This window comes from Camellia sinensis, chromosome 5 (assembly GCF_055761805.1).
Source record: "Camellia sinensis isolate YWXY chromosome 5, ASM5576180v1, whole genome shotgun sequence".
NCBI lineage: Eukaryota > Viridiplantae > Streptophyta > Magnoliopsida > Ericales > Theaceae > Camellia > Camellia sinensis.
This window is the reverse complement of record NC_138965.1, coordinates 156,716,177-156,731,014: the sequence shown is the minus strand read 5'-3', so window position 1 is coordinate 156,731,014 and position 14,838 is coordinate 156,716,177. Positions and strand designations below refer to the sequence as shown.

General features: G+C 31.8%; 1 protein-coding gene across 1 annotated transcript; it reads right to left on the bottom strand.

Moving 5' to 3' along the window:
- Positions 1-8,774: 8,774 nt before the first annotated feature.
- LOC114309924 (sugar transport protein 7) lies at positions 8,775-14,623 on the bottom strand. Its single transcript, XM_028255795.2, has 4 exons — positions 14,227-14,623; positions 12,263-12,582; positions 10,703-11,329; positions 8,775-9,587 (listed from the first exon to the last, which is right to left on the bottom strand). Exons 1-4 carry the CDS (start codon positions 14,369-14,371, stop codon positions 9,129-9,131), a joined length of 1,551 nt encoding a protein of 516 aa, XP_028111596.2. The 5' UTR covers positions 14,372-14,623; the 3' UTR covers positions 8,775-9,128.
- Between the last annotated feature and the right edge of the window lie 215 nt (positions 14,624-14,838).

Sequence of the window (14,838 nt, the reverse complement as noted above, 5' to 3'; positions counted from 1 at the left end):
AGGCAATTCGACGAGATCCCAAACACTATTCTGTTCCATAGATTTTAACTCTTCATTTATAGCATTGACCCATTTAGAAGAATCATCACTATTCATGGCTTGTGAAAATGAGACTGGATCTTTGTTAATCCCAATATCAAAATCAAATTCCTGTAGATACACCATGTAATCATCTGGAATGACAGGCTTTCTTTCCCTCTGAGATCTTCTCAGAACTGTCGGTTGTGGTGGTTCTACAATATTTTCAATGGTGGTATCTTCATGAAGTGGTGAAACATGAGGTGGTGAAGGATTTTCATCATGTTGTTCATTTTCCTCAGCCTGTGGAATAGTCTGAGGAACAACAACTTTTCGATAAGGGTCAAATGTTGGCACATCTACCCTAATTTCCTCGAAATTCACCACTCGTGTTTTCTCACTCCCACTGATTTCACCATTCTCTAGGAATCTAGCATTACCAGTCTCCACTATCCTCGTACTGTGATTAGGACAATAAAATTTGTACCCTTTAGACTTGTCTGGATAACCAATGAAATATCCAGATATTGTTCTTGAGTCCAACTTTTTCTCTTGTGGGTTGAAGATTCTTGCCTCTGCTGGACAACCCCAAATATGTAAGTGTCTCAAACTAGGTTTCCTACCAGTCCACAACTCAAAAGGAGTTGTTGGGACCGCCTTACTAGGAACCCTATTTAAGATATACATTGCAGTTTTTAAAGCTTCACCCCACATTGAAATAGGTACAATTGAGTAACTTAACATACTCCTAACCATATCTTTAAGTGTACGATTACGCCTTTCAGCAACTCCATTCTGCTGTGGCGTACCAGGCATTGTATATTGAGCACAAATGCCTTTCTTTTCTAAGAATTTGGCAAATGGGCCAGGATTTTGGCCTGACTCATCATATTTACCATAATATTCACCACCCCTGTCTGATCTCACTATTTTAACCTTTCTATCTAATTGTCTCTCGACTTCAGTTATGTACACCTCAAGGATGTCAACAGCCTGAGACTTTTCATGAATTAGATACACATATCTATAACGTGAGAAGTCATCTATAAATGTGATAAAATATTTTTCACCACTAAGACATGGGATGTTGAGTGGCCCGCAAATATCTGTATGAATTATCTCAAGAAGCTCATTACTTCTTGTGGCACCTTTCTTGGTGTGTTTGGTTTGCTTTCCTTTAATGCAATCCACACATATCTGAAAATCAGTGAAGTCTAGGTTTTTCAAAATCCCATTCTTCACCAATTTTTCAATTCTATTTCTGGAGATATGCCCCAACCGTCTATGCCACAAGATCGATGATTTTTCATTAATTAGACCACATTTTAAACCAATATTCGAATGCAGAGTTACTAATGATTGTGCAAACTCATGATTTAAGGTAATTTTATATAAACCATCACATAAATTACCAGAACCAATCACTTTTGAATTAAACATTAAATTGAGTTTTCCACAATTAAATAAAACTGAATATCCAACACAATCCAATTTGGATAACGAAACTAAATTCCTAGAAATTGAAGGAACATAAAAAGTGTCTTCTAGATCCATCTGATGACCCGTCTCTAAGATCAGTCGATAGGTTCCTACAGCTACGACTTCAGCTTTGAGACAGTTCCCCATATAGACAAATCTTTCACTTTCCTTCGGTTTCCTGGTTGAGAGGTATCCCTGCATGTCATTTGTAATGTGGGTCGTAGCCCCAGAGTCAATCCACCACGTATTAGAAGGTACTTCAGCAAGATTTGATTTATAACAAACAAAAGAAAATTTCTTACCTTTCTTTTCGAACCAAGCCTTTCGCTTGCTGCAGTCTTTCTTCACATGTCCCTTCTTGCCACAAAAGTAGCACTTGACAGTGAAACCATTCTTAGCCTGATTTTCTTCCCCAGGTTCATTCTTTTTCTTTGGTGGATTTTTCTTTGATTTTACAAACTTATCCTTCTTTTTCTTTATAGCTCCATGAGTTACAGCCAATGCAGTTTGACGTCCTTCCTTCATCAACCTCACTTCCTCCTGAACACACATATTAGTCAGCTCATTCAAATTCCACTTATCTTTATTGGTGTTATAGTGAATTTTGAATGCGCTGTATTGTGATGGAAGTGAGTTGAGAATAAACTGCACGAGGAAAGTTTCATCAACTTGCATTCCTAAAGTTTTAAGCTTTGCAGCTTTGTCAGCCATATTGAGGATGTGATCCTGAACTCCTCGGTTGCCATCATATTTCATTGTTGTCAATTCAGCCATAATAGTGCCAGCAAGTGACTTGTCAGCAGATCTAAATCGATCTTCAACAGCCTTTAAGTATTCCAATGCATTAACAGTTTGAGGTAAGGAGGTCTTGATGTTATTTGCAATGGTCATCTTCATGAACATCAAACTGAGTCTATTGGACTTTTTCCAGGATTCAGAAAGGGCAACTTGTTCTGCAGTACTATATTCATTAATGTCTGCAGGTTTATCTTCAAGCAATGCCATATCGAGGTCCAACACACCCAGTGTAAACTGAACATGTTCATACCATTCCGAAAAATTCGAGCCAGTAAGTAGAGGGACGCCCGATGCAAGAGAGTGCAATGAGGTGGGAACTTTTACTGAAATAAGATAGAACAATATACATATAAAAGCTTTGAGAATTATGATGAACTATTGATATCACATAAGCTTTTCCTTTGGGCAAAACTTAGGTATATCTGTTGTCCATTCGTCAAGAATCACTTATGTAGGTCTAAAGTAATTTATGCAATTTTTCAGCTAGTCATGTTACCTTTGGGTATTCAATTCTAATCTTTCAAATTACATAAGTTACATTATTCTACCCAGTTCATAATTATTTGAAAGTGACTCTCCTTTGGGCTAGTCTCAATCTCCTAATTATAACTGCAATTGAGAATATTATCGATCTTAATGTTACCCTTTTTAACAATTCTTTTATGTAGTTCTATATTCATAAGTTTTACAAATCTAGGCCACTTTGGCAGCTACTAAATTAGTAAACCCTATGAATACGGAACTAACCAACAATATTCTCTATTCATTAATTTTGAGTTATTTAATTATCATTAATTCAATCACAATTTTAATGAGATCACTATTTTTATGATTTCTAAAATTTCTTTTATGTGATTGCTATTACCAATATAATAATAATAACTCTGGATGAACAAGAATATTTATATATGTATTATAACAATCATGAATATCTAAAATAATGGTTAATAAGAATTACACCTAATATGAATTAACCACTTTAATATTTAATATTCAATGTCATAAAATTATATCATGATATCAATTTTAAATCATGAAAATATATAAATATTTAACAATAATAGACAATAAGTGTGCATAATTAAACAAAGCAAAAACATAATCCTCTAATGTGATACAATCAAAAAAATATATTTATTTAATAGTCCGAACGATTCAGCAAAATTCTAAAATTGCTTTTAATCTATGCACTTTATTATAACGGCAAGCAATACACTCAATTCAATAACATATTATGATGATTATAAAAATTATTATCACTAAAATTGATAATAAATCAAAACATACATATGAACAGCATATAGAATTACATAAAAGTTTGCACCTAACATATCACAAAACAAAGTGAGTGAGGGAGTCCATGATGTGCATACTTAGTTACGATTTAGAAATCAGGAATGAAATCTTCTTTTACACAACCTTTGACTTTTAACAACACAAAAAGAGTTTCTTTGATGCATAATGAATAAGAAAGAGATTAGATGTACCATTCAGACACTGCCTAATAAATATGGCATGCAGCTTACAAGGTTAAACATACAGCGTATATTCAAGATAACCAACACATGCCGAGAGTTCAAACCTTATGAACAAAAAATATGTTGTTATGAATAATTATAATTATAATATAATAACAATATTCATAAATATATTATTATTCCAAGGTGTATTGATTCATAAACTAAAGCTCTGATACCACATGTAAGATTTAATAATACATGTAACCATAATAATAATGCGGAATTAAACTTTACAGGATCTTGAATTCAATACAACTCAAGAATAAAACGAATATACCTTTGTCAGCCATTGAATTAGAGAAGTTGAGAAAATACCCCTTAGAGTTGAACCTTTAATTTTGGCTCACCTTCTTTTCTCTGTCTCTCTTAATTAGGATGACTATAAAATTTAAAGTGATGGAAAAATACTCATGATATGAAAGGGGAGTCACCCATCCTTATATAGAGGAGCGAAGAGGGCCAGATAAACTCTATCAGAAGAATTCCTAATCCATCAAGGTTTCCTTCTTATCTTAGAAGAGTGATTATATTAAAATTCTATTTACTGAACTTGATCTCAAATATTGGCTTTATCTATTTGTGGAGTCCAAATAAATTAAAACATGTAGAAAATATGTAGGCTATTGGGCCACACTAGAAAAATAAATCTAACATGTAGGACACGTGGCATCCTCTTATTCATTTGGAAGTTAAAAGAAGTTATGGAGATGATGGAGAATATGAAGGACAAAGTAGATGAGTGGAAGTACACATGGCAAGACAAGAATGAAGATGGAAGAAATGGATAGTTACTAAGTAGTTATTGCTGTATTTTTTCCTCTATAAATAGCCATTAATGGCTACATTGTAAGATCCAAAATTCATAATCAAAGATAATTGATTTCAATATTTTTTGTCATTTTCCTTATCTTAGGAGTAGTTTAACATAGATTTATATTTCAAAGCATTTATTTTCAGCATTTCTATTTCGAAGCATTTTATGCACTTCCTTTTCGAAGCATAGGAGTAGAAGTAAGTAATTATTACTTTGATTGTTCACTCAATCGTCTTTCTCCGTCCCTCTTTCTTCTTTTACTTTTTCTTTTCTCTACACTTGGCAAATTTGAAGTCCTCTTCGTTGAGGCAAAAGAACCGTCAACACAATCGCTTGATAATTGGCTTGAATTTAATTTGTAAGGATTTTTCAATCCTTGCTGGCACGCTCGCATTTATGATATTTTCCTTCGTATGAAAAATAAGCTAGCAACACTGGTACATAATACCATATCAATTCATTTGGAAACAAAAAGTCAAATACAACTTTCTTGAACATGAATTCCTACCAAACGCATATCTACATGTAGTTGCAAAACAAAAATGGTGTTAACCTTCATCCAACAATTTTAAACTTTAAAATCGCAACAATGAAAGAAAACAGAGCTTCAAAACTGTAATAGTGAAAGAAAACAGAGTTTCGAACTGTAACAATGAACGAATGTAGTATTTGAATGTTCTCTAACTTTCATCAAACAATTTTGAACTTGAAAACCGCAACAATAGAAGAAAATTGAACTTCAAAACCACAATAACGGGAAAAAAAAATAGAGTTTCAACGACAACAATAGAAGAAGAAAATATTCAAATGTTCTCTCATCACCAATGTGTAAAGAAACTGCTATAAAAACATATAATGAAAACGTATCTATTGATTCCTCCTAGATCTCTAATTACAAAAACTTCCAAAATAAAAATAACAAAATATGAAAAACGTTATATCCTATTGTGTACAATACTTACTATCAAAATAAAACAAATGGTATAATAGTCCTAAAAAAATTATAAATAAGGTAAAAAGGACCTTCTAGGATACAAGTGTAAATATATGAGACTTGATGGAACACAAGAAAATATTATGAATTTATTAGACTATAAATCTACTAAAAGGAATTTATAAATAAATCTCAATATATATATATATATATATATATATTTTATTATAAGAATAGAACTTTCCTTGCATAATTTTTTATAATATAATTTTTTTTGCACATGATCAAGTTGGCGGAGAAAGGGGTTGTTTGGCAATTTTGCATGGTTATAATTATTATGGTGGAGGTTTTATGCACATGAGCGAGTTGGCGGAATTAGGGGGTTGTTTGGCAATTCTTTATTAAATTGAGATTCTATTGGCAATTCTTTATTAAAGATATCAAAGTTGGCCGACTCTTCATTTGACAGTCAGTTTCAATTATTTTCACGCTGGCCCCGCTACATGTTGATGTTAGGGGTGTTTAAAAAAAATTGATGAGATCGATAAATCCATTTAATTCGGTTTAAATTGTTAGTTTGGTCTAATCTTTTTAGTTACGGTTCTGATTTTGATTTTGAAAATGATAGAATTGTTTAAATTGGTCCAATTTTTGATTCGGTTACAGTTTTAAATCTAACTGGACTGTGACATATTTATTTATTATTTTTTATATTTCTATATAAAAAAATTTAAATATAAAATACTTATTGTTATATAAAATTTTTAGAATAGCAAATCGGACCGAATTGAATCGAATCGAATCGGTTTTTATAATTCGGTTCTAGATTAGTTTCATAGATGAATGGTTTGCTTACAGTTCTAATTTTTTTTGGGAAAAAAAAAAAAATCAGTTATTAATTTCCAAAACTAGACTAATCTGATCTGTATATGCTCCTACCACATATGAAAAAGTTATTAGTTGGTTTACTGGAAATACTACACGGTGCATCTACATCACATTTTATTAGTTAGACTTTTTGTTTATGGGTCGTGTCTAAATAATACTCTCAATTTGTGAGATCATCAATCAATCACAATATTGTTAAGTTGTGTTTAGTTGATAAATTTGAGTAGAAATTTAAAAAAATAAATAAATAAATAATATATGAAAATGTATAAAATTTAATTATATTTTAATTATATTTTTTATTTCTTTTTTTTACTAAATTTTTACATAAATTTATTAATCAAACACAATCTTAAATAGTGGCAGAGCTAGGGTGATGGCCCCCCCATTTTGGAATTTTTTTTTTTGCAAATATAAAGAAAAAATTTTAAATAAAAAAATTATAAAATATTATTTAGATTGAAATATCAATGATACTTTTAAAATTATGAGAATAATAATGGTTGTTTTTTTTTATTGAAAATAAATATATTATGATAAGTTATATTATTATTTATGAAAATTTCAATACAATGATGATGTCCATCATTATTAACATGCAATTATAATTAAATTCAATGAAAATATGAAATTTATTGAATTGTTAGTTACATTTGACATGTGAGATTCATCCTCTATGTGTTTCTTTACTATTAGTTAGTGATATCATAAGTCAATGATGATGTAGTATGACTATTATATTAAATTTTTGTTGAAATTTTGTATAAAAAATATTTTATCATTAAATAATTTATTTTAAAACTTATATCCATGATTTTTTTTTATATTGTCCATGATATACTAGTTACAAATAATATATATATATATATATATATATATATATCTTTCTTGAAGTCCATCGTAAAAATTTATGTAAAATATTTTTATAAATTTTTTTAATATTATAATTAATAAATACCCCTTTTAATTTAATTTCTTAGCTCCACTGATCTTAAACATTAGCTTAGCTAATCGTTAACTTAAGACATCCAAACAGGTTGTCCACTATGTATTTGTGGCTAGGTTTTTAAATGGTTTTTTGTGTTTGTCTATGTATCATTTTTTATTCTATGTCTTGTCTTGTCTCTCGTTACAGTTTTGTCTTTAGTTGGTCGAGTTATATTACTCGTCATCATGTGGGAATATGAACTAGCGGCGAAGTCAATTTTGAATGAATTGTATAAAAATGGGAAATCAACAAGTACAAGGAGCTTCTTATGCCTTTTTGGTTTTGTTTTTATTTTTATTTTATTTTCTAAAAATTAGAAATAAAATTTTGTTTGGTATAATATTTTTGTCTTTTTAAAAAATAGAATTGATTTTAAAATTTTTAAAGACAAAAAATATTTTGAAAATAAATGAAAAAATATATACATAAAAATATATTTAGCAAGTTTCTAAAAGTAGTGACTGATGGTATAAGATAGACAAATGTAGTGATCAGAGCTGAGTGGCTGAAGGTGGCCATCAGAGTTAGCAACAAAAATATTGTCAGTAGTTATAGGATGACCGTTATTGGAGGTCACGATGGTGATTAGCCTATTGTTGGAGAGGCGTCGGAAGATAGGTATAGCTCATTAATAGTCCGCGACCTATGATGGGTGTTGACTATAGGTGATAGAGAGAAAAGAGAAATTATTAAATACAACTTTTTCCTATTTTTGTAAACAGAAAATGATAAATTGACAACGTTAACAAAAGATCCCTAACAAATTATCTCTAAATTTATTTACCATCACTCAAAAATTTATTCAATAAATCAACAATTCATGTAACAGGTCACGTCATCATGAGTAAATTTAGGAGTGTTTTATGGATCTTAAATATTTTCCCAATGTTTTAAGAGCCAAAGTGATGGATCAAAATTGAATAAATTTGCAGACAAGTGAATTTTTTTTGAAGTGTAAGTGAGAAATATTATATTTTAAGGGGAAAAAAGTAATTTATCTAAATTTGTATGATAATCTATTATTATGTCACGTGAGTATATTATTAATATATTATTATATATTATTTTTTCACCCACTTGGTTTTGATACATGAAACTAATAATACATGAAATTAACGGTTGGTTTGACAACTTAACATTTTAATTAAAGAGTTAAAAAAAATTATAAAAAAATAAAAAAGAACACAAAAGACAACAAAGTAAGGTAAAAAATTCCTCTCTTTATTTTTTTACAAGTTTTTTTAGTGAAGAAGTCAAAAAAAATCATCCTCAAACATTCCAGTATTTTTTTTATTTTTTTTCATCTCATAGTTTAGCTAAAAAACTACTAAAAAATTACTTGGCAAATGAATTCTAAATACATGAAATTGATAGTACAAGGGATGAAATAGAAAAATTGACAACAGTTGAGGAAATAAAAGTGAAACTAATTATTTATGGTAGTTCATTGTGTCGGTACCTTCATGCTGTGTTTAATTGGAGGATTTGTGAAGGAATTTGGAAATGAAAAGAGAAAAAGTATTTGAAACTAAGTGAAATGTAGGTATATTTTATTTTTATTTCACCTATCTTTTTTCTTTCCCTTTCCAAATTCTTTCCCAAATCCCAACCAAACAGCGTTAGGTGTTTTTCAAAGTATATTTTGTAAACAAGCAGCTTAGCCTATGGGCTCACTAACTCCCAACTGTTTTACTCGTTTCTTAATGTTGTTGTACCATAACTCTCATCACCCTCTGGAATCTCAGGTACAACTGTTCTCCAAAACCAATGCTTTCTCCACACGAATATCATCTCTTCAATGGGTACTCCCTTTGTTTCAGGCAAGAATATGTAGACAAAGATGGTCATGACAGTGATCCAACCGGCGAAGAACAGGAAAATTCCGAATTTGAAAGCACAGAGGAGGGAGAGGAAAGACTGGCCTATGGCGAAGGTGAAGAGGAGGTTGACAGCCACTGTGATGCTCTGCCCTGCTGATCTGGTTTCAAGTGGGAATATCTCACTCGGCACAGTCCATCCTAGTGGGCCCCATGACCACCCAAAAGCCGCCACGAAGAGGCAGATCACCACCACCACTAGGATTGAGAAGCTTTTGGAGAGTCCCTTGTCACTGCTGAACTTGAGTCCCAAGATTATGGCCACTATGACCTGTTTCACAGGCAAAGAGTGTTGTCAGGTGAGATTAAGCTGGACTCTTCTAACAATATGTTTGGGAACTAGGACAGAAAAGAAAAGAAAGGATTATTTAAGTTATAAAAGAAAAGAAAAGAAAAGAAATGATTGTGATTTCTCTCATTCTTGTTTGGTTAGATTTCATTAAGAGAAAAGAAAAAAAATTATTTTATGTTATATTACCAAAATAACCTTTTTATATTTTCAATCATTTTATTTCTTTTATTTTTATAGGGACAAAATTGGTATTATGAAAATAGTGATTTATTTTCTCTCCCAATCTCTCCACTTTTAGGAAAATTGAAAATGAGGCTTATAAGATAAATGAGTTTCTCTCCATTTCTTTCCATTTCTCTCTACTTAGATTATCCAAACAAGTAAAATAAATACATATTTCTCAATTTCTTTTCTTTTCTCTCCAAATCACTTAATCCAAACCACTCAATCCAAACATAGCGTAAATGTATGGAGTACTCGTATTGAGCATTTGACATTTGGGTATGTATGAGATATTTATCTAAGTTCTAACACGTGCAGTTGGACATTCACCTAACAAGCATGTTTTGCAGTTCAAGTTAAACATAAAACTGTGCATAAAACCTCAGGTTACGCATGTGCACAGATGAAATTCACAATGAGACACAAATGTGAGATAAAGGGTGTTGTCTCCTAGTTTCCTTGGACAAGGGTTTTCTCTCCTTGTCGCTCAGCTTGGTGTCGCTCCCTTCCTGCACTCTTCCTGTGAATTAGATGAATTGGACGCTTAGACACATATCTGCACAAAAGTCTACGCAAAATAGAGGTTAAGCTCCGGTAAGATGTTGATTCTAGGAAGAGTAACTTGTTCATATAATTAACAATTCTCTCAAAATGTTATTGAGAACTTGTGTCCATGTTTCTGTTACAGTTATTGTTCAAGTATTGCACAATGAGAGGAATAGTAACTACGTTACAAAAAGTGGTTCATGAGCTAAAAAGAGTTGTTTGAAACTATCCAACTATTAAAGTTCATTGAATGTACCAAATGCAGAGAGTCTCATTGAGTATATCATGTTTTCTGAATGTATTCATAAATGCTGTTAACTATTTACCTGACATATAATCATTTGAATTCCTCCGCCAATCAGCAACGCTCTCCTACCCCACGTATCAACTGTCATAATAGACACCACCGTGGACGAAGCCAAAACCGCTCCAGTCAACGCTGAAGAGTAGAGTGCAGCATGCCCTCCAAATCCCAAACTCTGAAACAAAACTGGCGCATAAAAAAGGATCGAATTGATCCCCGTGAGGATCTGAAATGTCGGCATAAAAATCGCCATGACCAACTGAGGCCTATTCCTCCTCTCAAGGATGTTTCTAAAGGGATGTTCAATCGAATTTGCTAACTCGCTCGCGTCAACTATATCTTGTAACTCTGCTTGGACATTCTCGGTCCCCCTAATTTTTTCTAGAATTTCCCTCCCCTTTTCTGTCAATCCACGCTCAATTAGGCTGTTTGGTGTCTCTGGAAGAAATATTCCTCCAATGGTCATTACTAGAGCCGGTGCTGCAGCCAGGCCTAGGGAGAGCCTCCAACCCCATGGATTGAGCTTCTCTGTTCCGTAGTTGATCATGTTTGCTGTGAAGATGCCTAGTGTTGTTGCTAACTGAAACATCATGTTTAGGGCTCCTCGGAGATGCCTTGGCGCCATTTCAGACAAATATAAAGGAACCGCCTTCAAACAATAATAAAATAGAATAAACAATAATGTAACATCTAAATTATCTGTTGAATTTGTGAAGAGAAGCAAGTCCTGATCTTTTTTTTTTTAGGTTCTTCTTTTTGAACATTTGGCGTTTTTCCACATAGAGGAGTGTTTGTAGTTTACATGTCCACCTCAATTCTGAGCTTATAGTTTTAAAAATTAAAGAGATATATGTATTGAAATGAGTGGTAGCTTAAGAATTTTTGTTGATGGGTCATGCAAAAACTTGAACACAAATTGTCATATCATAAACAAAAGTAATACTAATACATTGATGTTAATTGTTTTTGTCAAAAACCACAAATATATGCATTTTGACAATTGTGCTCGATGAGGTTTTATATTTTGGAATTGGCATGTAATAACGTCATTACCATTACTATCAAATATCTGTTTCAATGTATGTCACTAAACAATCATTTATCCATTGATCTTCATCACTGAAAAAGCTCTTTCTACTTGCGGTTGTGACTAGTAAAAGTAAAGCTAATTTCACAAACAGGTAAGAGTAATGGATATACATTATCTTTCTCCGTCTTTGCCAACTTTCTACCAAGATATTCGATTCCTAGTAGTTCTAAAATTTCATTGTTAGAGCACATATCTATAATGAAATTCTAATGTTGAATGTCAAGTATCATTAAGTCTACTGAAAAAAATATATATATGACGAATAAAAAAAGTGAAAAAATAAAGGAATGGGCAGAATGTTGAATGGGGTGGACCCGTGGGCTGAGTTCATTAGTTTTAACCATGGGTCAAAGTCTCCAAGCTAATTTTTCATAATGGGTTATACAATAATTTTAAATTTTTTTTAAGGTCAATTCAGTGCACGGGACTCCTACTAAAACGTATTGAATACTGATCCATGAAAAAACAATTGCAGGAAAAAGCAATGTTTACCTGATTTCCGAATCCTATGCCAACGCCAAGCATGATCCTACCCAAGATGAGCATTGCAAGGTTGACGGCTGAAGCATCTAAAGTTGCTCCAATAATGAAGCTAAGCCCACCACAGATTATGCTTCCACGACGCCCGTACTTTCGTGTAACAGGAGATGCCACGAGTGATGCCACCAGACCAGCAAGATAGAGGGAAGATGTGAATGCAGCTAGGCCTTGGTTGTTGTACTTGCAGTAGTTGTTTTCATGAGCATGCATTTTGTTCTTGTACACTACTGGGAAGAATTTCTCAAGGAATCCATTCATTGATGTCACCCCTCCTGTTAAAAACAAAAAACAAAAAAAACAAAAATGTTTGGAGAGAAGATGTCTTATTATTTGTGTTGATTGTGTTAAATGACTAGTTACCATAAGAGTTCTATGGTAGGTTTGTGCCTCGGCTTGTTTCTGTCTCTCTTCTTCCATTCACAAGATACACACGCATGCTTGATTAACACAATATTTCCATTTGATTAAGTTGTCAATTTTTGACGATGCATGTAACTCACAATCAATCTTTAGGAGAGAGTAATTTGCATGTAACTCACAACCAACTGTACGGCCGTGGCTCAAGATTTCCTCCACATCATGTGGCTAGAACTCTGAAGTCAATTAAAAACAGGGTTTCTTTTGTTTCATTAACAGTGTATAGAATTTGAGAAATCCATGTCCATTCCTTCCTACTAGAAGCATGGTTACCTTGTATCTATGGTAGAGTGAGTGAGTGAGATTTTGTTGACTTTTTTTCATCTTTAGAGTTTTTTCTTTTTTTAATTTAAAAAACTTTTCAATTTAAGATCCTTTATACTAGACGGATATGGAACTTTAAAAATAAAAAATAAGGGATTTTTTTTTTTTAATTTAAAAAGTTTTCAATTTAAGATCCTTTATACTAGATGGATAAGGAAATTTAAAACGAAAAAATAAGGGATTTTTTTTAAAAAAAAAGTTAAAAAGTTTTCTTTTTTTCTTTAGTGATTTTTTTTTTTAAATTATTTTTTATGTTCTTTTAGACTAGATGAACCTAAAAAATAAAATAAAAAATTGACACAAATTGTAAAGATAAAAAGTTTAAAAATAAATGTAAATTTGTACCTATTGCCAAATTGAGCCTTAATTGCTTATTTTTCCTATTTAATTTTCATATAATTTCAGTAGTGAGCAAAAAAAATATCAGACTAATTCGTTTGGGAACATGCTTTTTTAATAATTTTTTGACTAAAATATGATATAAAAAAAACTAATATGTTTGGAATGACTTTTTAATTTTTTACGAAAACATATGTATAAAGTAAATAATTTTTTTTTTTTTACTTTTAATTTTTTTAATAATTTTTTAATTAAAAAAGCCACTTGCCAAACCAGGCCATGGGACCAGATATTACCTTCCTTTTATCTCCTACTTTATCCAGAAGTTATTCAATATTCCTAAATCTCCAACACAAAATAGTAAATTTCATAATTTAGTTTAATAATTACCCATTTAAGAACACTATCTAGTCTTACTCAAAAAAAAATTAAATAATTTCTCTCCAAACAGTTGGTTACCCAACCAAACAAGACGCTCTTTACTAACCGTAATTCTCAAATTCAAATCTGGCCGTTACGTTTATTTTGACAATTTATTTTACGAGTTAAAAAAATACTATAAGAAATTAATTCCCTCTACTTTCTACACGTCTTTTTTTTATAATAAAAAAATTAATTAAAATAATTAATTTTCAAAATAATTTGTTTCTCCGTCCTTATTCCCAATTGTTAAAAAAAGAAAAAAAAAAAAACATCGTTGGCCATATCATAAAATCTTGTGTGTTTAGCTTGATTCTGGGTAGGTATTCTATTATCATCCTACCAAAACAAAAACAAAAACAAAAAACAGAAGCAAAAACAGAAACATGATTGGAGTAAAATGAAATGAAACAAACCAGAAATTCCGATGTCGTAGCCGAAGATGGAGCCGCCGGTGGCGGCGACAATACAAGAAATGACGACATAGGCGGTGACCCTGCCTTGGTATTGCCCAGCTCTCTCTTTTGAGACACCTGATGGTCCAAATGACCCACCTGCCATTTTCTCTTCCAAACAGGAAACCCCCCTTTCTTCTTCCTCACAAACACCTTATATATATATAGAGAGAGACAGAGAGAGAGAGAGAGAGAGAGATTACTCCAATCCTCTTTATTGGCATGACTGTATAAATAAATATATATGTGAATGATAAGTCCAGTTGACTTAGATAGAGCCAGCAGCCAAGAACTCCAGCTTTTCAAATCTTGCTATAGAGAGAAGGAAAATAATTTGTCCATATGTATAATAGGAAAAATTCTATGGTATTTTCACTTTAGTTACGGTTTTTATGTCCAAGACTTCTTCTCGTTGATTATAATATGGAAAATGATTGGTGGCCCTAAAAAAATTGCCCTTAATACCCCTAATTTCTATTTTTGGAAACTGTTTTTTTTTCTTTCTTTTTTCCTTTTTTTTTTTTTTACTTGAAATGGAATTTCGGGGCATTCGAGCCCCGAAATCTCGGGCCC

Bases quoted from the DNA above. Each gene is read 5' to 3' on its own strand.
- LOC114309924 (XM_028255795.2), bottom strand. From the start codon at position 14,371: ATGGCAGGTGGGTCATTTGGACCATCAGGTGTCTCAAAAGAGAGAGCT. The intron at 12,583-14,226 runs GTTTGTTTCATT...TGTTTTTAACAG, and splicing joins CTACGACATCGGAATTTCTG to GAGGGGTGACATCAATGAAT. The intron at 11,330-12,262 runs GTAAACATTGCT...TATTGTTTGAAG, and splicing joins GCATAGGATTCGGAAATCAG to GCGGTTCCTTTATATTTGTC.